Consider the following 24,031-nt stretch of genomic DNA (forward strand, 5'->3'; position numbering starts at 1 on the left):
ATCCTGGAATTGTCACTTGTATCTACAGGAGATCCATTTCTGGTCCATGATATTGTTGGCTCTGGATTTCCATCAGCGTTACAAGTTAAAGTCACGTTATCTCCTTCTGGTCTTGACGTATCTCTTGGATGAACAATGATCTTAGGTTGATCTGTAACAACAAAAAAGCAAGGTATAAATACAAATTAATAATGTAAAAACTCAAACCTGCAAAAAAAAAAAAAAATGAAAATAAATGAAAAGAAGAAGAAAAAAAAAATCGCCAGTTCCCATAAAACAAAGTAGAGAATAAAAAGAATATTGAAACAACTATTTTCGCCATCGCGAACTGTAAAAATAGACAACTTAAAACTAAAACTGGCACACGCATTGGTAAGGCTTAATTGGTAAGCATGCGATTTCTCAATAAATATTAAAACGACACCTGTGAAGTTTCCTACACCGAAAGTGACGTCTTTACGCTCCCAGCACTAACACAACGGTAAAACGTGATCAGTGAAAACTTCGTCATTTCGCAAGCACTTTTATACATTCGGATTATCGTTGAAGTACGTTTTAAATAATTTATACTTAGAAGTTCTTTGCCAACCGTTATAGACACCAGAGAAATAGTTGCTGAAGAAAATGAAGTTTTGCAAAACAGTGAGGACGAAAAGCAATTTTGTTTTTATAACCATTTTTTCTGTTTCTTCATTTACTTGGCTCAATATCATTATATAGTGAATAATTAATAAAAACAGTAGATTTTTTTAAACAACACATATACTAAAAACTGACATGTGTACATGTACCTATAAATGCCAAGATCGCAAAAGCAAATGGTTATGCTTTAGATTGGATTAAAGAAGTGCACTCTGTAAATCTGTTTTTGCATTCCATGTTTTCACAAGTCTTTGAACGAGCGATTCACTTTACACTGGCCTCTATCAATTCGTACTCATATCGCGCAATGATTGAAATATTACTTTGGTAAAGTATGCGACAAAGGCTTAAACAAGTCATCGGCTATAACACACAACCAACTCCAATTTCTGAACTAATGTGAGTTCGTGAATTTCAATAGAGCACAACTTTGATAGTGAAGAAATTATTTAACATGACACGAGCGTGGGACAAAGAAAAAAATCTGAGTTCCCGGCGGAAATCGAACCCATGGCCTCCCAGATACCGGTTGGGCGCTCTAACCAACAGAGCTACGAGAGACTAGTAGTAAATAATAAAGATGGTAAAGTTCAAGCTCGGTGATAAATAGTGAAGAAATTATTCAACATGACACGAGCGTGGGACGAGTCCCCGACCGGATGCAGGACGCGTGTCACATATCAACTTAGTAAATGGCCTAAGCTTACAACGAGCCTCTCGTAGCTCAGTTGGTTAGAGCGCGCAACCGGTATCTGGGCGGCCATGGGTTCGATTCCCGTCGGGGACTCAGATAGTGCATAGCAACTTTACTACAATAGAGAACATAATACAGGAAACACAAAACACTTACTTTTCTGAACAGTGATGATAATAATAGAACTGCTAGCCGGTCCATCTCCCTTCACAGTAGATGCAAACACTGAGATGCTGTAGTTTACATACTCTCTCAGACCTGTCAGATTTGTTTGACGATCTAGATAATTCACTGTAACAGTGCCGTTGTGATTCTCTTTTAGCGACACATAGGTAATAGTGTAAGTCAAGATGATACCATTCTGATCAGCAGCTGGAACATTACCCCACGTGACTAGGATGCTGGTTGAACTGCTCTTCTGACCTGTCACATTCACAGGAGCTGCAGTGGGTTCTGACGTGAATATCAGTACCAAATAATTACAAGGAAAAACAAAAACAAGCAAAAAAATGATCTTTGCAAGAATAATGAACCTGTAGATGAGGCTTTAGCATGTTGACACTATTTTACTTGCAGCTGGAAGACACTGTACAAGTACCCTTGGGTTAATGGCATGTTTTCAATGAATTCCCTCCTTTAATTGTACTGTCATAGTTCTATCAAAAAATAATAATGAAAAATCGAAATACAATTTACTTACTATCCTGATCAGTAATGACAATAATAGGACTGCTAGCCGGTCCATCTCCCTTCACAGTAGATGCCAGCACTGTGATGCTGTAGTTATTATATTCTCTTAGTCCTGTCAGTGTCGTTTGGCGAGCTGGATAATCCACTGTAACATTGCCGCGGTGACCCTCTGTTAGTGACTCATAGGTAATGGTGTAAGTCAAGATGATACCATTCTGATCAGCAGCTGGAACATCATCCCACGTGACTAAGACGCTGGTTGAGCTGCTGTTATGTCCTCTGACGTTTTCAGGAGCAGCAGTAGGTTCTGAAATAAACAATAAGAAAATTGTTTATTAAATAATATCAATGATTATAATAATAGTTTATTAAAACTCTTTTGCAGTTAAAAAAGAAACTGAATTTATAAGCGAGTAACGCTTACATGATATATGATAAGTATACTATTTACAATTAACAATCTATTAAAAAAGGACTACTCCGGCGTAATATTATTTACGAAAAGTAGCGAAATGTAATATGGATTGACACAACAGTTAAACAACAACAACAAACGCAGCAAACACAACAGTTTAATAAAATTATTTTATATTTAATCTTTATACTATCTTTCAATAATTGAGAACTTGTTATGAAATGTCGCTGTAATCCGCAGACTTGTTTTTAATTAAACACATCTATAACAAAATTCAATAAGTCAATTACGTGTAAAAGATCTAACTAGAAAAGTGTAAAATGATGTAGTTTGTTAAATTTGACCGTTCAAGCGAGGGAAGTTCTGTTAAAAAAAAACCTGTTTTTGGTGACTGACGTATAGACAACATAAACGGAAGACATCTCTAGAGTGCTGGTTATTGCGCACGGCAAACAGCAAACGATTTTTTTTTACAAGTTTGCCAAAAAATTGTAAGCTGGGTTCAGTTCCATCTTAATTCATAATGACTTTACTACAATCACTGCAATATGAACATATTGCAAAACAAACAAACAAACAAACAAAAATCACTTACTATCCTGATCAGTGATGACGACAATAGGATTACCGACCGGTCCATCTCCCTTCACAGTAGATGCAAACACTGTGATGCTGTAGTTTACATACTGTCTCAGACCTGTCAGGTTCGTTTGACGAGCTGGATAATCCACTGTAACATTGCCATTGTGATTCTCAGTTAGTGACTCATAGGTAATGGTGTAAGACAAGATGATACCATTCCGATCAGCAGCTGGAACATCGTCCCACGTGACTAAGATGCTAGTTGAGCTGCTGTTATGTCCTGTCACATACACAGGAGCAACGGTAGGCTCTGGCAAAGATATGAAACCGCACTTATCTAATTGACTGGTTACTGCATTATAAGAGCTTGTATATAATCTCACTAAAAATTCAGCTGTCATAAACAAATTATTTAACCCTAATTAAATTACTTAGTCATGGCGCAGCTGAAATGTTTCATAAAAGCTGCGAATCGTTTTGATAACTTCAAAGAAACGCAATAAAAAAACAACAACAAGAGAAACGAAAGAATACTCGGCGCGTCATTTTGATCTAAATCACGAGTGTTTTGCTGTTATAAACACCTTCCTAAGCCCCTCCTGGAAGATATATAGTTTGTTGTGACGCTCCTGAAACACTGTGAAATCACTGTGAATCTGTCGGCGCGTGTTTATTTTAACAAAAACTTTCGTTATATAATTTTACCTTAATAATCACCTAAATTTCAAAATATGCTATTGTCTCGTTCTTCCAAACTATTAGCTGCCTTTTTTGAAACTTAAGAGATGAAATTCTATACTAAGATCGCTTTCGAGCATTCGAGTCAGTTTCGAGTCGGCTTCGAAAACCGGTTCTCACGGATACGCCACTCGTTGCGCTCATACAAATGTACGAACCCCACTCAAGTCGGGTTCGTACATTTGTAATGAATTACACATTCTTTCAGTCTCGAAGTTTTCATGTCACCAGAGTTCAATAGTTTTCCAGACCTGTTGACTGTTTAATTCAGTTCCCACTGTTTTAATCCACCTTTGCCTGCACTGAGTTTATAATAAAATACCTAGTTTTAATCATTTTTAAGTTAGAAAAAAATAAGAAAATTGGGTACAACCAGTTTAATTATTCCAATACACATTTATCTCATCGTTAATTGCACGCAACATGGGAATCACTGAAATTAACTTGTTTCATTTTTTGCCCAGTTAATTTTTTTGTCTGAAATTTGATAACCCGAGGCTTTTAGAGTATTATAATAAAAAACATGGAATCTTAATTCAAAAGAAAAATACTTACTATCCTGATCTGTTCTAACAACAATAACAGGGTCATTAGCTGGTCCAGGTCCTTTCACAGTAGATGCAAACACTGAGATATTGTAGTTGACGTACTCCTTTAGATTTGTCAATTCCTTCTGACGATCATTGGGACCAGCTGGAACACTTCCATTGTCATTCTCTGTTTGTGAATAGTAAGTAATGGTGTAACCCGTGATGATACCATTCTGTTGATCAGCAGGAACTTCATCCCACGTGACTAAGATGCTGGTTGAGCTGCTGTTATGTCCTCTCACATTTTGTGGAGCACCATCAGGTTCTGTTAATAAAAGATGTTCAATACAAGGTACATTACTAAAAATGTGACTGGGCCTGAGTATCTCGTGGAAATGAATATCGATTGTGGTGAAAAGTTTTGAGTCACCCAATTTAAACGACTTTCGACAGGTAGTTGTTTGAGGTAAGGTGAATCTTGCTATGTACATGCGAGACATGAATGAAAAGATAAGATAATGTGAATTAGATAATTGGGTAGAACTAGTTCAGCGTTTCCAATATAAATTTATCTCATCGTTTAAGATGGGTGCATGATAGGAATCACTGAAATTGACTTCAGTTTTAAAAATGGCTTTAAAAATAGAAGCTAGAAAAAGGCGTTTAACTCGAGTCATTTTTAATGTGAATTAAAAATTGAATGTAACCAGTTTAATGTTTCAACTCCATTTTTATCTTATCTTTAATTGCGTGAAAGGTGTGGATCCCTGAAATTGACTTCAGTCACTTAGTTGGCTTTCAGATAGAATCTAGAGAAATGCGTTTAACTTGTATCATTTCCTTCCAGTAACTTTTTTCTTTTCTGAAATTTCATTGAATGCTTATCATTATTCGTCCTTAAAGCACGAGAGTGACAGAGTATTTTAATCAAACGCAACGATTCTTAATTCAAAATAAATGTACTTACGATCCTGATCTGTTCTAACAACAATAACCGGGTCACTGGCTGGTCCAGCTCCTTTCACAGTAAATGCAAACACTGAGATATTGTAGTTGACGTACTCCTTTAGATTTGTCAATTCCTTCTGACGATCATTGGGACCAACTAAAACACTTCCATTGTCATTCTCTGTTTGTGAATGGTAATTAATTGTGTAACCCGTGATGATACCATTATGTTGATCAGCTGGAACTTCATCCCACATGATTAAGATGCTGGTTGAGCTGCTGTTTTGTACTCTTACATTTTGTGGAGCACCATCAGGCTCTGATATAGAAGTTCGAAATTGTTAACATTGCATAGGTGGATACTGGGACTTCTTACACAAGTAGAAAGTCAGAGTAACTGTAAATGTAATTTTGTACCTAAGACATTACTGTCGAGGGTTATCAAGCAGATATTTATTCAAATGATGTTCACATTATTGCTGGCAATAGTACTTAAAGCGATAATATACTGTTAAGAAGAAATCAATAAGCTGATAAAAATGAATTCCACAGCAAAAATATGGAATCACGCGTAAAGGAGAGACTCAAAGAATCGAAATAAAAGTCATAATGTAGAATTAAGGCAAATCACTCACTATCCTGATCAGTGATGACAATAATAGGACTGCTAGCCGGTCCATCTCCCTTCACAGTAGATGCCAGCACTGTGATGCTGTAGTTTACGTACTCTCTCAGACCAGTCAGTGTCGTCTGATGATCTGGATAATTTACTGTGACATTGCCATTGTGATTCTCCGCTAGTGACTCATAGGTAATGGTGTAAGTCAAGATGATACCATTCTGATCAGCAGCTGGAACATCATCCCACGTGACTAAGATGCTGGTCGAGCTTTTGTTGTGTCCTGTCACATTCTCAGGAGCAGCAGTAGGTTCTTGCATGAGCGAAGAAAAATGTTAACAAGTTTATCGAATTTTTGTATTTTCTTCAAAAAACAAGACACACTGCAATTCAACCGCCCCTAACCAACTCTTAAACACAAATAGAAAAAGAAGAAAGTTGAATGGATATTTAACTGCAGAATATGTAGTAATTAACTGATTTGAAAGGAACGGGGGAAGGGTGGGGGGGGGGGGCATCACGAAATGATGCACATCAGGAAGGGTTGGTTAAAACACCTTAACACCTAATATACCAAGAATATGTCTCATGCAGCGATAAATATCGACCTATTTTATGAAGAGAGTTAAAACAATGTTTCCGTTCAGTATTTAAAATTAACATTACACCCGCTTTCAGTGTTACGTGCATAGCTATCTTTCTACATCCATCTTTCGACATCATCTTTCGACATCGTCTTTCGACGTGCTATTTGAAATGAGCCAATCAAAACCTATACATACCGTTGTTGGTTTCATGCAAATGTGCGAAAAGGTCAGAAGGTTATGCTAGTGGGCTGTGATTGGCGGATTTCGATCCGTGTTGTTTGTTTAGCACGTCGAAAGATGGATGTCGACAGAAACTCGCTATGCACGTAACACTGAAAGCGGGTGTAAGTCGTTCCGAATATAAAATGGTACAGTAACGATAGGTAAGACGAAAAAAAGAAAACCAACATACAAAATGCACAAGGACAAACCACTTACTATCCTGATCAGTGATGACAAAAATAGGATCACTAGCCGGACCATCTCCCTTCACCGTAGATGCAAACACTGTAATACGGTAGTTAACACGCTTTCTTAGTCCTGTCAGGTTAGTTTGATGATCTGCAGAATTTACTGTAACATCGCCACTATGATTCTTTGTTAGTGACTCATAGGAAATGGTGTAAGTCAAGATGATACCATTTTGATCAGCAGCTGGAACATCATCCCACGTGACTAAAATGCTAGTTGAGCTGCTGTTATGTCCTGTCACATTCACGGGAGCAGCAGTTGGTCCTGACATAAATGTGAAAAAGGTGAAAAGGCAGTAAGGGAGTGGTCATTATTTATGGGGAGGGGGATTGGTGAATGGGAGAAGGCAACATCAGAACCTTTTTATGCCCCCCCCCCTTCCCCTTTAGGCTCAAGTAAACTTTTTTGTCCCTTCCCCCTTTAGGACCAAGTAGACTTCCCCTCTCCGCAATCAACATAGGATCAAAAACTAAGTGACCAACAAATGGTCACTTTGCCGCTGTCTGAGCTATCTGAATACTTCAATTAAAAACCTGCTCAGCATCAAAAAGACATCCTGTAAATGATTTTTTGTTTCATCAAAGAAATAGACATACTATGTAAGATTTTTTTGGACACCTCATTCGACTAGCTAAACTAGTTCCATAGATTGCAGCCAAACCCTTAGTTAAACCTGACAACAACAAAAACAATAAATATAAAATGATAATCTGACAAAAGTACGAGACAAGGAAAAAAATATTGGAATTGAACCCATGGCCTCCCAGATACCAATTATGAAATGGCGACTTAAAAAAGCGTGTGTGAGGTGACCCGCTAATGAGTGTGTCATCAACCCAAATCAGATTAACTAGATTAAGATTAATAGAAACGTAGATAGGACATTGTAAATAAGCTAATAGTAACAATTTTAACAGTCAATTGCCAATGTGTTAAAACCTTAGCCAGAGTTTTATTTATAGAGAAGTTTCCCCTTTGCATTACTAGAAATGGACATCGGGTGGTTGTCAACCAAACTCCCCCCCCCCCTACTCACCAACCCCGAACCCCCCTACCATAAAAATGACCATGAACGCCTGTTATTAATTGTTTAATTAATTAATAACTTCAATTGGGCTCTACCTCGCCCCAACGTTTTGGTGACGAAAACATCGCAAGCGCAGCATAAAATTGTTTTGTCAACACAAACCGTTTCAACTACACTTAGAGTTACACAAATTGCTTAGATTGTTTTTGACATTCTAGAAAGTCTACTGGAAACTTTGTTTTTCTTCGGAAAATGTTCTCGTTCTTAAAAGCTCCGCCGCCTCTGTGTTAAGCTTGTAACATGATCTAACTCTAATGCCTGACATAACCAAATTTTGTACTATTATTTAATTACGAACAGTAAACACTGGAAAAACTGAACCCTTTACAGACTTGACTAAATTTCTGTAAATTTAAATTCTACAAACTTTCTATGAAAAGAAATTTTAAGGTCTTCTTTCATCGTCATAACAGAATGTTTGTAAATTATGGTTTTACATACATCTGTCGGCGCGTGTTTATTTTAACAAAAACTTTCGTTATATAATTTTACCTTAATAATCACCTAAATTTCAAAATATGCTATTGTCTCGTTCTTCCAAACTATTAGCTGCCTTTTTTGAAACTTAAGAGATGAAATTCTATACTAATATCGCTTTCGAGCATTCGAGTCAGTTTCGAGTCGGCTTCGAAAACCGGTTCTCACGGATACGCCACTCGTTGCGCTCATACAAATGTACGAACCCCACTCAAGTCGGGTTCGTACATTTGTAATGAATTACACATTCTTTCCGTCTCGAAGTTTTCAAGTCACCAAAGTTCAATAGTTTTCCAGACCTGTTGACTGTTTAATTCAGTTCCCACTGTTTTAATCCACCTTTGCCTGCACTGAGTTTATAATAAAATACCTAGTTTTAATCATTTTTAAGTCAGAAAAAAATAAGAAAATTGGGTACAACCAGTTTAATTATTCCAATACACATTTATCTCATCGTTAATTGCACGCAACATGGGAATCACTGAAATTAACTTGTTTCATTTTTTGCCCAGTTAATTTTTTTGTCTGAAATTTGATGACCCGAGGCTATTAGAGTATTATAATAAAAAACATGGAATCTTAATTCAAAAGAAAAATACTTACTATCCTGATCTGTTCTAACAACAATAACAGGGTCATTAGCTGGTCCAGGTCCTTTCACAGTAGATGCAAACACTGAGATATTGTAGTTGACGTACTCCTTTAGATTTGTCAATTCCTTCTGACGTTCATTGGGATCAGTTGGAACATTTCCATTGTCATTCTCTGTTTGTGAATAGTAAGTAATGGTGTAACCCGTGATGATACCATTCTGTTGATCAGCAAGAACATCATCCCACGTGACTAAGATGCTGGTTGAGCTGCTGTTATGTCCTCTCACATTTTGTGGAGCACCATCAGGTTCTGTTAATAAAAGATGTTCAATAAAAGGTACATTACTAAAAATGTGACTGGGCCTGAGTATCTCGTGGAAATGAATATCGATTGTGGTGAAAAGTTTTGAGTCACCCAATTTAAACGACTTTCGACAGGTAGTTGTTTGAGGTAAGGTTATTCTTGCTATGTACATGCGAGACATGAATGAAAAGATAAGATAATGTGAATTAGATAATTGGGTAGAACCAGTTCAGCGTTTCCAATATAAATTTATCTCATCGTTTAAGATGGGTGCATGATAGGAATCACTGAAATTGACTTCAGTTTTAAAAATGGCTTTAAAAATAGAAGCTAGAAAAAGGCGTTTAACTCGAGTCATTTTTAATGTGAATTAAAAATTAAATGTAACCAGTTTAATGTTTCAACTCCATTTTTATCTTATCTTTAATTGCGTGAAACGTGTGGATCCCTGAAATTGACTTCAGTCACTTAGTTGGCTTTCAGATAGAATCTAGAGAAAATCGTTTAACTTGTATCATTTCCTTCCAGTAACTTTTTTCTTTTCTGAAATTTCATTGAATGCTTATCATTATTCGTCCTTAAAGCACGAGAGTGACAGAGTATTTTAATCAAACGCAACGATTCTTAATTCAAAATAAATGTACTTACGATCCTGATCTGTTCTAACAACAATAACCGGGTCACTGGCTGGTCCAGCTCCTTTCACAGTAGATGCAAACACTGAGATATTGTAGTTGACGTACTCCTTTAGATTTGTCAATTCCTTCTGACGATCATTGGGACCAACTAAAACACTTCCATTGTCATTCTCTGTTTGTGAATGGTAAGTAATTGTGTAACCCGTGATGATACCATTATGTTGATCAGCTGGAACTTCATCCCACATGATTAAGATGCTGGTTGAGCTGCTGTTTTGTACTCTTACATTTTGTGGAGCACCATCAGGCTCTGATATAGAAGTTCGAAATTGTTAACATTGCATAGGTGGATACTGGGACTTCTTACACAAGTAGAAAGTCAGAGTAACTGTAAATGTAATTTTGTACCTAAGACATTACTGTCGAGGGTTATCAAGCAGATATTTATTCAAATGATGTTCACATTATTGCTGGCAATAGTACTTAAAGCGATAATATACTGTTAAGAAGAAATCAATAAGCTGATAAAAATGAATTCCACAGCAAAAATATGGAATCACGCGTAAAGGAGAGACTCAAAGAATCGAAATAAAAGTCATAATGTAGAATTAAGGCAAATCACTCACTATCCTGATCAGTGATGACAATAATAGGACTGCTAGCCGGTCCATCTCCCTTCACAGTAGATGCCAGCACTGTGATGCTGTAGTTAACATACTCTCTCAGACCAGTCAGTGTCGTTTGATGATCTGGATAATTTACTGTGACATTGCCATTGTGATTCTCCACTAGTGACACATAGGTAATGGTGTAAGTCAGGATGATACCATTCTGATCAGCAGCTGGAACATCATGCCACGTGACTAAGATGCTGGTCGAGCTTTTGTTGTGTCCTGTCACATTCTCAGGAGCAGCAGTAGGTTCTTGCATGAGCGAAGAAAAATGTTAACAAGTTTATCGAATTTTGTATTTTCTTCAAAAAACAAGACACACTGCAATTCAACCGCCCCTAACCAACTCTTAAACACACATAGAAAAAGAAGAAAGTTGAATGGATATTTAACTGCAGAATATGTAGTAATTAACTGATTTGAAAGGAACGGGGGAAGGGTGGGGGGGGGGGGCGGCATCACGAAATGATGCACATCAGGAAGGGTTGGTTAAAACACCTTAACACCTAATATACCAAGAATATGTCTCATGCAGCGATAAATATCGACCTATTTTATGAAGAGAGTTAAAACAATGTTTCCGTTCAGTATTTAAAATTAACATTACACCCGCTTTCAGTGTTACGTGCATAGCTATCTTTCTACATCCATCTTTCGACATCATCTTTCGACATCGCCTTTCGACGTGCTGTTTGAAATGAGCCAATCAAAACCTATACATACCGTTGTTGGTTTCATGCAAATGTGCGAAAAGGTCAGAAGGTTATGCTAGTGGACTGTGATTGGCGGATTTCGATCCGTGTTGTTTGTTTAGTACGTCGAAAGATGGATGTCGACAGAAACTCGCTATGCACGTAACACTGAAAGCGGGTGTAAGTCGTTCCGAATATAAAATGGTACAATAACGATAGGTAAGACGAAAAAAAGAAAACCAACATACAAAATGCAAAAGGACAAACCACTTACTATCCTGATCAGTGATGACAAAAATAGGATCACTAGCCGGACCATCTCCCTTCACCGTAGATGCAAACGCTGTAATACGGTAGTTAACACGCTTTCTTAGTCCTGTCAGGTTAGTTTGATGATCTGCAGAATTTACTGTAACATCGCCACTATGATTCTTTGTTAGTGACTCATAGGAAATGGTGTAAGTCAAGATGATACCATTCTGATCAGCAGCTGGAACATCATCCCACGTGACTAAAATGCTAGTTGAGCTGCTGTTATGTCCTGTCACATTCACGGGAGCAGCAGTTGGTCCTGACATAAATGTGAAAAAGGTGAAAAGGCAGTAAGGGAGTGGTCATTATTTATGGGGAGGGGGATTGGTGAATGGGAGAAGGCAACATCAGAACCTTTTTATGCCCCCCCCCCCCTTCCCCTTTAGGCTCAAGTAAACTTTTTTGTCCCTTCCCCCTTTAGGACCAAGTAAACTTCCCCTCCCCACAATAAACATAGGATCAAAAACTAAGTGACCAACAAATGGTCACTTTGCCGCTGTCTGAGCTATCTGAATACTTCAATTAAAAACCTGCTCAGCATCAAAAAGACATCATGTAAATGATTTTTTGTTTCATCAAAGAAATAGAAGTACTATGTAAGATTTTTTTGGACACCTCATTCGACTAGCTAAACTAGTTCCATAGATTGCAGCCAAACCCTTAGTTAAACCTGACAACAACAAAAACAATAAATATAAAATGATAATCTGTCAAAAGTACGAGAGAAGGAAAAAAAATATTGGGATTGAACCCATGGCCTCCCAGATACCAATTATGAAATGGCGACTTAAAAAAGTGTGTGTGAGGTGACCCGCTAATGAGTGTGTCATCAACCTATATCAGATTAACTAGATTAAGATTAATAGAAACGTAGATAGGACATTGTAAACAAGAAGCTTGAGAGGCTTAAAATCGGGCGCTTAATAATTAGCTATCTGTTTTGACTTGAAAGGCAGGGTACAGTACAGTAAAAATCACTGGAAAAACAGTCACTTATACCTATTCAGGCCGAGGGGGGGGGGGGGGAGCTTTGGAGGCCCGCGCTGACTTTGGACGCTTATAACTTTTTCAAGATTCAACCAAACGCTGCCAAACTTTGCGCGTTTATCTAAAATTTATCACGCAATAATTTGGTAGGATTAGTTATTGTACCAGTAACTTGAAATCACCATGGCAACGTCATTTTGACAGGCTTGTTTTCCCAAATTTGTAATTTTCGTGTTTCTATTTAATAATGAAAATCTGGAATGTTTTCAAGATTGCATTATTACTTTATCATTATCAATTTATAAAAATATATTTCGCACAATACAAATAAACGATTGAACTAGACGTCTAGAAAATATAAATTTGTAACACTTAGCAAAGTGCAGCCTTTTCGCAATACTTAATAAAGGCGGGGTTTTTACCTGAAGACCAATTTTTCCAACGCTTTAGGTGGCTGACGCATTTCAGTATTTTCCAGCCCTTACACTTTAATGGAACAGTATACAACTCCTAATCAGGTAACTACTATTGTCAAGAAGATGATCACAACTTGTTGACCAATGATTAGGTATTTGTTTCATACCATTACTGTAATAGCAACTGGTGAAGAATAGTAGTACTGACCCAAAGTATAAGGGCTGTAAAACACTGAAAACCATTTCAGCCGCGTTTCAAGGAATCCAAAAAAGCTTTACTTATCCCATATATATTTGTTTTGCAGTATTTTGTTAATTTTTGGACGATTTTGGGGGATGTCTGGGAGGCGATAGTTTTTCTCAAAGGATTAGCAAAAATTTAGACAAATAAGAAATATTGGAGATTTAATGTGATTTTAAAATTTGAATTTGAAGTTAAAAATTGGTGGACGGACACCAAACAGTCTCCTGACAACCCGAAGTGCTCTTGCGAGGGGGTCAACTGTTTGGTGGTGTTTCCATTCTTTTCTTCAATCCCTTCTTTAAATCTCTTAAAGTTCCATTCAAATTCAGGTAGAACCCCACCTTAAGTTTTGTTCTTGTGAGAAAACAACAGAAGTCAAAGGTTGCGTGATATTGCCAAGCATGGATTTTAATTCTCCCTCCCTTTCCATCTCCTTAGCCTTTCACCCCCACCTGTCCCTCCCTTTCTGCTCTCATTCAATTTAATGTTTGTTTACATTTCTTAACCAATTCAGTATCGTACTAATCTGTGCCAAGCAATCAGATAATAACATAAATTTGCCTTAATTTTGATCTCCCATACCAAGACCTTAGAGTATAAACCGCTAATAAAACAAAACACACTTGATAATAATTCTCTGAGGTTATACACCTTGCAGTATTAACGTACTAACGAACTTGATAACAAACCCCATGTCGTACTAAGGATTTTTACTGATCAACATAGAAAATAAGTTCACAATGGTTTGTTCCCAAAACGATTTTTTACTGTACAGAGGGTCTGTATATTGACCTGTAACTTGTATACCGTATTGAAAAATTCAGAACGAACCGACTTCTGCCCGCTACCATGATATCATGTTGAAATCCTGAATTTCGTCAAAATGAGCCAAAATAAAGTTTTAAAATTTCCTTTATCAATATGATTCTTATCTTTTTATTCAATTCTATGAACTGCTTTTATGCAGTACTGTCCAACAAAGATTTCAATTTCCTCAAAGTTTCGGGACAAATGGATACAAAATATTTCGTGCAGAATGTAATTTGATTAAGCGAATGTTTTCACGTCTATAAATACTTCAAGCAGTGAATGAAAAACCATTTTGTTTTCATCGATGAGATCCACTTTCAAATAGTTAATGCATAAAAAATAACAATCAGATCAGAATACAATAATTATTAATGCAAGGTCTCGCTATTATGTCTCGGCAGAGATACTTCTTTTTTGCAAGTTCAAATGTAAGCAAATTTTGTGTGAAATGTAATTCGATTCCATTGTCTTGTTTACAAACTCTTTCTTAAGAAAGTTGTATTTTCGTGAATAAAACCCATTGGCCTGTTTTGTTTTCCTGATCATGTTTGCCTGTGATTTGAACAAAACATGTGGTCTTTTTTTCGGAACTTTAAGTTGTACAAAAATTCCTATTTTGAACACAGATGTCACTTCCGGAATTTCTCATCTAAAATTCAATTGGTATTTAATTATAATTATTCGAAGTTTTCATTTTCAAGTCATCTTTTCATTCGATAGCTTTACTGATCTCGTAAAAAATTCCATTCAAGTTCACACCAATACTGTACATTGCCAATGTTTTGCTGACGTCTTGAGAAGTGTCTTACTAACGTCACTAGTCAAATCTAAAATATATCCGAAACATGTTGTGCAAACATTCTACTCTTTGTGACAGGCGACTTTGACGCCCAACTGTGCGGAAATGAAAATCGACATACTTCTTGCTAAATATATAAAAAAAATAGTTTTAAAGTGGAGTCTGCCTCAAAAAAATGTACCGCCAGATCACACTGCTATTTGTAGAAACCAGCAAAGCGTCTAGTTTCAACGTTTCCCACAAAAACATTGCGTGACATGAATGACGTTACCCCTTTTATTTACAAAAATAGCTTCAACTTGTCAAAGCAACCACAGTTTCACAATGGTGATTATTAGTACTTTACCCCTTAAGCTTTTTTTCTCTGTCCTCCCGCCGAAGCAAAGAAGAGAACCAGATTGCAGATTAGCCCAAAAGTCGACCCAGTGTTCCTACAACGATTTACTGTCAAAACTGAAATGAAACCGATTGGCCCAGGCTATCCCCGTCATTTTTAGCCGACAGGAGACTATCGTCTAGGACGACCAAAGGGTAAACTATAAATCGGCCACGCCCGATTAATAAGCTAATAGTAACAATTTAAACAGTCAATTGTCAATGTGTTAAAACCTTAGCCAGAGTTTTATTTACAGAGAAGTTTCCCCTTTGCATTACTAGAAATGGACATCGGGTGGTTGTCAACCAAACTCCCCCCCCCTACTCACCAACACCGAACCCCCCCTACCATAAAAATGACCATGAACGCCTGTTATTAATTGTTTAATTAATTAATAACTTCAGTTGGGCTCTACCTCGCCCCAACGTTTTGGTGACGAAAACATCGCAAGCGCAGCATAAAATTGTTTTGTTAAGACAAACCGTTTCAACTACACTTAGAATTACACAAATTGCTTAGATTGTTTTTGACATTCTAGAAAGTCTACTGGAAACTTTGTTTTTCTTCGGAAAAGGTTCTCGTTCTTAAAAGCTCCGCCGCCTCTGTGTTAAGCTTGTAACATGATCTAACTCTATGCCTGACATAACCAAATTTTGTACTATTATTTAATTACGAACAGTAAACACTGGAAAAACTGAACCCTTTACAGACTTGACTAAATTTCTGTAAATTTAAATTCTACAGACTTTCTATGAAAAGAAATTTTAAGGCCTTTATTCACCGTCAAAACACAATGTTTGTAAATTATGGTTTTACATACATCTGTCGGCGCGTGTTCATTTTAACAAAAACTTTCGTTATATAATTTTACCTTAATAATCACCTAAATTTCAAAATATGCTATTGTCTCGTTCTTCCAAACTATTAGCTGCCTTTTTTGAAACTTAAGAGATAAAATTCTATACTAAGATCGCTTTCGAGCATTCGAGTCAGTTTCGAGTCGGCTTCGAAAACCGGTTCTCACGGATACGCCACTCGTTGCGCTCATACAAATGTACGAACCCCACTCAAGTCGGGTTCGTACATTTGTAATGAATTACACATTCTTTCCGTCTCGAAGTTTTCATGTCACCAGAGTTCAATAGTTTTCCAGACCTGTTGACTGTTTAATTCAGTTCCCACTGTTTTAATCCACCTTTGCCTGCACTGAGTTTATAATAAAATACCTAGTTTTAATCATTTTTAAGTTAGAAAAAAATAAGAAAATTGGGTACAACCAGTTTAATTATTCCAATACACATTTATCTCATCGTTAATTGCACGCAACATGGGAATCACTGAAATTAACTTGTTTCATTTTTTGCCCAGTTAATTTTTTTGTCTGAAATTTGATAACCCGAGGCTTTTAGAGTATTATAATAAAAAACATGGAATCTTAATTCAAAAGAAAAATACTTACTATCCTGATCTGTTCTAACAACAATAACAGGGTCATTAGCTGGTCCAGGTCCTTTCACAGTAGATGCAAACACTGAGATATTGTAGTTGACGTACTCCTTTAGATTTGTCAATTCCTTCTGACGTTCATTGGGATCAGTTGGAACACTTCCATTGTCATTCTCTGTTTGTGAATAGTAAGTAATGGTGTAACCCGTGATGATACCATTCTGTTGATCAGCAGGAACATCATCCCACGTGACTAAGATGCTGGTTGAGCTGCTGTTATGTCCTCTCACATTTTGTGGAGCACCATCAGGTTCTGTTAATAAAAGATGTTCAATAAAAGGTACATTACTAAAAATGTGACTGGGCCTGAGTATCTCGTGGAAATGAATATCGATTGTGGTGAAAAGTTTTGAGTCGCCCAATTTAAACGACTTTCGACAGGTAGTTGTTTGAGGTAAGGTGAATCTTGCTATGTACATGCGAGACATGAATGAAAAGATAAGATAATGTGAATTAGATAATTGGGTAGAACCAGTTCAGCGTTTCCAATATAAATTTATCTCATCGTTTAAGATAGGTGCATGATAGGAATCACTGAAATTGACTTCAGTTTTAAAAATGGCTTTAAAAATAGAAGCTAGAACAAGAACATTGAGAAGCTTGAGAAGCTTAAAATCGGACGCTTTGCCTTGAAAGGCAGGGTTCAGTACAGCAGAAACCACGAAGCAGTTACTTAAGTAGCACTCAGTCCGACTGTGTTTGTGTAAGTCACAGGGCTTGCATGAGCTGTATTAGTGTGCATAATATAATATCTAGAACGTTGTCGAGATTGCATTATTACTTAATGACATGATGGTTTCAATTTATAAATGTATCTCACACAATACAAATAAACGATTGAAGTAGACGACTAGACAATGTAAAGTTTTAAGACTTAGCAAAGTGCAGTGTATTGGTAATACTGTAAGTTGCGGTTTCACCTGAAGGTCGTGTGCTTTTCGGTATTTTCCAGGCATTGCACTTTGATGGGACAGTACTACAACCGTTTACCGGGGAACTACTATTGTCAAGAAAATGATCACAACTTGTTGATGAATGATTGAACATTTGTTTCATACCATTACTGTAATAGCAATTGATGAAGGCTTTTAGTCCTGAACCAAAGTATAAGGACTGGGAAATACTGAAACCCATTATCAGCCACCTTAAACGGAAATATCTTGTTGGTGTTTCAAGGAATCCAAGGAAACTTCACTCATCCCATGTATCTATGTATTGCGGTATTTTGTAATTTTTTGAGTGATTTTTGGGGATGTTTGGCAGGTGATAGTTTTTTTAAAAGAATTAGTAAAATTTAGACAACTAAGAAATATTGAAAATTTAATGTGAATTTAACATTGGAATTTGAAGTTAGAAATTGACAGACGGACACCAAACAGCCCCGTGACATCCTGGAGTGTTTTTGCATGGGGGTCAACTGTGTGATGATGTTTCCATTTTTTTCTTCAATCCCCACTGATAAAGAACTGTTGTTGGTGTTATGTTGGTGTTATCACATGTCAAGCCTTTAACAAGGTATGAAAGAACACAAGGATTTAAATTATTCTGGTGCTCAATTTTTGCGTAACTAAAATTAATGTTACTCAAATTCCTGATGGATTCTGTCTTAAACTGTTACGAGCTTAGTATTTCCAAATTATTGCATGTCAATGTAAGGCAAGACAAGACATGCCTTGGTTCTTATGTAATTCTCTTAAAAACACATAAGATATTGACTATAATTTTGTCTGTGCTATGGCAATTCACAGTGGGGTGGTCTTGATGTGTCTTTAACTTGTAGACTGGACTGGACTAGGAAAACGCGGACTAGTAAAACGCGGACTTGTAAAACGCCTCTAGACACTTCGAATTCCTTGGCCACAATCATCTTACGGCTCTCTTCAATACATAATGTCTCAAAAAAACAGTAACCTCAGAAAGAAGTCAGAAGCAAATAAGGTCGAAAGACCGAATTTGAACATATAACGGCAAATGTTCTAATGTCACGAACGTAGGAGTCGTGTAGGCCCGTCACCTTTATTTACCACATACTGCCCCCAAATTAAAACAGTACCCTCAGAAAGAAGTCAGAAGCAAATAAGGTCGAAAGACCGAATTTAAACATTTAACGGCAAATATTCTAATGTCACGAACGTAGGAGTCGTGTAGGCCCGTCACCTTTATTTACGATTGACTGTTTATTTCTGGACGGGCCCCGTTCTACCTCGTGCGAGCAATACAAACGACTGCACTCAACAGACGTCAAGTAGTGGAAAGAAAGAAACATATGCACACAACTCATAGCATCAATCCCGTTGTTTTAGTAGGGGTTTGCAGAACGAACATGTGCTATACTGCAAAAACATCTCCACGCTAAAACAGACCATAGAGTGCTCAAAAAAGCTAGAAATATGCCGTCGAAGAAACACACAAGAGCTTCAAACACAAATTGTTTCGCTCGCTAAACCGTTTAGTTTTATCCGATTTACAAGCGCTTGTTTTACAAGTCCGCGTTCTACAAGTCCGTGCTTAACAAGCCCTCGTTTTACAAGTCCGCGTTTTACAAGTCCGCGTTTTACTAGTCCTCGTTTTACAAGTCCGCGTTTTACTAGTCCGCGTTTTACTAGTCCGCCTTTTACAAGTCCGCGTTTTACCTGAGTCCGCGTTTTACTAGTCCGCGTTTTACTAGTCCGCGTTATACTAGTCCGCGTTTTACAAGTCCGCGTTTTACTAGTCCGCGTTTTACTAGTCCAGTCCAGTCCTCAAAATACAGTATGCCAAAACTCCCCGCCCTCTAAAGATAGGTCCTTGACGGTTCTTGTCGTTTTTCGGTGCCTATTCATCTTCGGCATCTTTCTCATCCACCTCTCGTTCTGTCCTGTGTCTGTCATCACACGAAAGAAAAGCTGATTCTCAAAAAATCTGCCACAAAAGGAAATTGACAAAAACAATATGAAAACCATATATCGAAAGTTTCTTATTCTAAAATTTTATCATACGTCTTAATTCAGAGCTACAAAGCTATTGATACTGTTCTTACAGTACCTCTTTCCACTAGCGAAATTTTACAAAATTCCTTCGCGGCGAAAAGGTAGCGCGAATCCAGAACAGACTCCAATCGAGAGTGGGTTAATTCTAGATTACTATTAATTAACTATTACAACATTCATTTTTAAAATAGTTTCCCAAGCCGACTAAGCTAACTAAACGTCGAGTGTATCTTTCAGTAAACAAAACATGCCGTTTGACGCCGGAAATCCAGTTCACGCATACTATACCCCGTGACTCACGCAAACCTCCGACTTACGCCGTGCTACTACAGTCATTCCTTTCTAAACATTTTTTTTTGACCACCACCGTACCTTTCTACCCAAAAAACTCATGAAACCGCCCGGTTTTAACCTGTTTTAACCTTTCAAAAATTAGAGCGTTCGAAACTAAATAAGATCCGTAATCACAAACAACATACAGCCGTTTACCAGCACTCTTTAAAACTCCTGAAACCCTTCAAAATCAGGCAAAATAAATCTTTGAAATAACCTTTATCAATGTTTCTTATTTTTTTTTCAGTTCTATAAAATGCCTTTCATACACTACTGTCAAACAAAAATTTCAATTTCCTCAAAGTTTCAAGACAAAAGAATAACAAATATTTCGTGCACAATGTAATTTGATTAAGCCAATATTATCACGTCTAAAAATACTTCAAGCAATTCAGTGAAAACCCGTTTTTTTTTCGCATCAACGAAAACCACTTTCGAATAATCAATAAATGAAAATAACAATAAGATCAAAAGGAAGAAAGGAACCTTTCTAATTATTTGAAGACTTTCAAAGCCGTGATATTATGCATCCAATCCGCGATAAAATTTAATTACAACAAAATCCAAGTTCTCATTTTGAATTCCATTTTTTTCAGTTGATACCTTTATCCAACTTGTGAAAAATTCCATTCAAGTTCCTGTTAATACTGTACATTCCCAATGTTTTGCTCAAGTCTTCAGAAGCGTCTTACTAACCAAATCTAAAATAATTCCAAAACATGCTGTACAAACATTCTACTCTTTGTGACAAACGACTTGACGACCAATTGTTCAGAAATGAAAATCGACACAGTTCTTGCTAAATAAAAAAAAAGTTTTACGGCGGAGTCAGGCTCAAAAAATATACCGCAAGATCACACCCCCATTCATAGTCAGAAACCAGCAAACCATCTAGTTTGCTAAAAAAACACTGCGTGACATCAATGACGTTACCTTTTTCATTTACAAAAATAGCTTTAACTTGTCAAAGTAAGTGCAATTTCACAATGGTGAATATCAGTACAGTATGGGGCCCAGTTCTCGGCCGGGTCCAGTTCTCGGCCACTTTGTGTTTAACGCGTTTTTTCACACTCCAGTTGAATCAAAAGAAAAAGGTATTTCCTTCAAACAATAGACTGATTCATGTGCTTTAAGTATCTTGAGTTTGATCGTTCAATTCGATATAGAAAGCTCACACGTCGAGTTTACGCGGAGGTAGGTGAATTTGCATTCCCGAAAAAGTTGTTTGTTTACGGCTCCAAATTCATGGATGTAGTTAAATTCGTATTTTATCCAAAAGCCCCCACCATACGAGCTAATTTTTGGCATGTGAAACGTAGAATAATTCAGCTTTCTGCTTTAGTTAACTTTTCGTTGAACCGTTGTATTTTTTGGTCTTAATTTACTTCGAATTTTTTTCTTGCGACGTTTGCGTATTTGCCAGTTCTCGGCCACCCTGCTCGCTATCACAGCTTAGCGCTTGGTTTTTAATATAATTTCATCTGCTGCTGCCAGAATGAAAGAAATAAATGTTTTAAAAATAAAGTTCAATCTTATCTCTAAGTTTTGAGCTGACTCTTGTCTTGTCTATTATTTCTACAACACCTAAATCTTTCAAGACCTTTTCACTGCAAAATAAACCATCTAAATGCACGGGTCACACAATGCGGTTTTGCCAGAACCTGCACATAGGCAACTAGGCGCGTTAAAATCCTTCTTTTCTAAAGTAAAACAAAGCATCATAAAAATAATTTGGGATCGATATAGTATAAATAGGTTTACAGAGTGATTTTATGACTGTGAAAATTAATTGAGCATTTTTTTACAGATAATTACGCACAAGCTTTTTAGTGGCTGAGAACTGGGCCAAGGTGGCCGAGAACTGGGCCCACAAATGGAGCTTTTATTTTTATTATTGCTCGGGCAAATTAATTTTTGACCGGTCGATAGCTTTACACCAAAAAGCTGAATAATGTAGCTAGCTCTGGGAGAAATTTCAAGTTCCTGCGGTTCTTCTGAGGTAAGAAATACAAGTTTACGTCAAAAGTGGCCGAGAACTGGGCCCCATACTGTACTTTGCCCCGTAAGCTTTTTTCTCTGTCCTTCCGCCGAAGCAAAAAAACACAACCTGATTACACATTAACCCAAAAGTCGACCAAGTGTGCCTGCAACGATTTCCTGTCAAAACTAAAATGAAAACCATTGCGGTATGCGTCACCCGTAGCGGTTTTGTAGCAACCCTAAGCTATCCCCGTCTTTTTGGCCGCGCCAGGAGACTACGCTCTAGGACGACCAAAGGGTAAACTATAAATCGGCCACGCCCGATTAAAAAGGCGTTTAACTCGAGTCATTTTTAATGTGAATTAAAAATTGAATGTAACCAGTTTAATGTTTCAACTCCATTTTTATCTTATCTTTAATTGCGTGAAAGGTGTGGATCCCTGAAATTGACTTCAGTCACTTAGTTGGCTTTCAGATAGAATCTAGAGAAATGCGTTTAACTTGTATCATTTCCTTCCAGTAACTTTTTTCTTTTCTGAAATTTCATTGAATGCTTATCATTATTCGTCCTTAAAGCACGAGAGTGACAGAGTATTTTAATCAAACGCAACGATTCTTAATTCAAAATAAATGTACTTACGATCCTGATCTGTTCTAACAACAATAACCGGGTCACTGGCTGGTCCAGCTCCTTTCACAGTAGATGCAAACACTGAGATATTGTAGTTGACGTACTCCTTTAGATTTGTCAATTCCTTCTGACGATCATTGGGACCAACTAAAACACTTCCATTGTCATTCTCTGTTTGTGAATGGTAAGTAATTGTGTAACCCGTGATGATACCATTATGTTGATCAGCTGGAACTTCATCCCACATGATTAAGATGCTGGTTGAGCTACTGTTTTGTACTCTTACATTTTGTGGAGCACCATCAGGCTCTGATATAGAAGTTCGAAATTGTTAACATTGCATAGGTGGATACTGGGACTTCTTACACAAGTAGAAAGTCAGAGTAACTGTAAATGTAATTTTGTACCTAAGACATTACTGTCGAGGGTTATCAAGCAGATATATTTTCAAATGATGTTCACGTTATTGCTGGCAATAGTACTTAAAGTGATAATATACTGTTAAGAAGAAATCAATAAGCTGATAAAAATGAATTCCACAGCAAAAATATGGAATCACACGTAAAGGAGAGACTCAAAGAATCGAAATAAAAGTCATAATGTAGAATTAAGGCAAATCACTTACTATCCTGATCAGTGATGACAATAATAGGACTGCTAGCCGGTCCATCTCCCTTCACAGTAGATGCCAGCACTGTGATGCTGTAGTTAACATACTCTCTCAGACCAGTCAGTGTCGTCTGATGATCTGGATAATTTACTGTGACATTGCCATTGTGATTCCCCGCTAGTGACACATAGGTAATGGTGTAAGTCAGGATGATACCATTCTGATCAGCAGCTGGAACATCATGCCACGTGACTAAGATGCTGGTCGAGCTTTTGTTGTGTCCTGTCACATTCTCAGGAGCAGCAGTAGGTTCTTGCATGAGCGAAGAAAAATGTTAACAAGTTTATCGAATTTTGTATTTTCTTCAAAAAACAAGACACACTGCAATTCAACCGCCCCTAACCAACTCTTAAACACACATAGAAAAAGAAGAAAGTTGAATGGATATTTAACTGCAGAATATGTAGTAATTAACTGATTTGAAAGGAACGGGGGAAGGGTGGGGGGGGGGGGGGCGGCATCACGAAATGATGCACATCAGGAAGGGTTGGTTAAAACACCTTAACACCTAATATACCAAGAATATGTCTCATGCAGCGATAAATATCGACCTATTTTATGAAGAGAGTTAAAACAATGTTTCCGTTCAGTATTTAAAATTAACATTACACCCGCTTTCA

The 24,031-nt window shown here is 37.2% G+C and overlaps 2 protein-coding genes across 2 annotated transcripts in view; both read right to left on the reverse strand.

Annotated features, from left to right (window-relative positions):
- The window catches only part of LOC144637559 (protein sidekick-1-like), a 30,770-nt gene extending 27,920 nt beyond the window's left edge, over positions 1–2,850 (reverse strand). The window contains exons 1-4 of the mRNA XM_078496630.1: positions 2,838–2,850; positions 2,037–2,333; positions 1,493–1,789; positions 17–151 (exon numbers count right to left, since the gene is read on the reverse strand). Of these exons, the coding sequence (XP_078352756.1) occupies positions 17–151; positions 1,493–1,789; positions 2,037–2,333; positions 2,838–2,850 (742 nt within the window). The remainder of the gene's footprint in view (positions 1–16; positions 152–1,492; positions 1,790–2,036; positions 2,334–2,837) is intronic.
- A 178-nt stretch (positions 2,851–3,028) lies between these two features.
- LOC144637970 (titin-like) overlaps positions 3,029–24,031 on the reverse strand; it is a 175,624-nt gene continuing 154,621 nt past the window's right edge. The window contains exons 39-50 of the mRNA XM_078497059.1: positions 23,367–23,663; positions 22,751–23,050; positions 16,782–17,081; positions 11,653–11,949; positions 10,642–10,938; positions 10,026–10,325; positions 9,084–9,383; positions 6,884–7,180; positions 5,875–6,171; positions 5,259–5,558; positions 4,317–4,616; positions 3,029–3,333 (exon numbers count right to left, since the gene is read on the reverse strand). Of these exons, the coding sequence (XP_078353185.1) occupies positions 3,029–3,333; positions 4,317–4,616; positions 5,259–5,558; positions 5,875–6,171; positions 6,884–7,180; positions 9,084–9,383; positions 10,026–10,325; positions 10,642–10,938; positions 11,653–11,949; positions 16,782–17,081; positions 22,751–23,050; positions 23,367–23,663 (3,590 nt within the window). The remainder of the gene's footprint in view (positions 3,334–4,316; positions 4,617–5,258; positions 5,559–5,874; positions 6,172–6,883; positions 7,181–9,083; positions 9,384–10,025; positions 10,326–10,641; positions 10,939–11,652; positions 11,950–16,781; positions 17,082–22,750; positions 23,051–23,366; positions 23,664–24,031) is intronic.

This window comes from Oculina patagonica, chromosome 14 (genome assembly GCF_052425735.1).
Source record: "Oculina patagonica isolate OP01 chromosome 14, crgOcupat, whole genome shotgun sequence".
NCBI lineage: Eukaryota > Metazoa > Cnidaria > Anthozoa > Scleractinia > Oculinidae > Oculina > Oculina patagonica.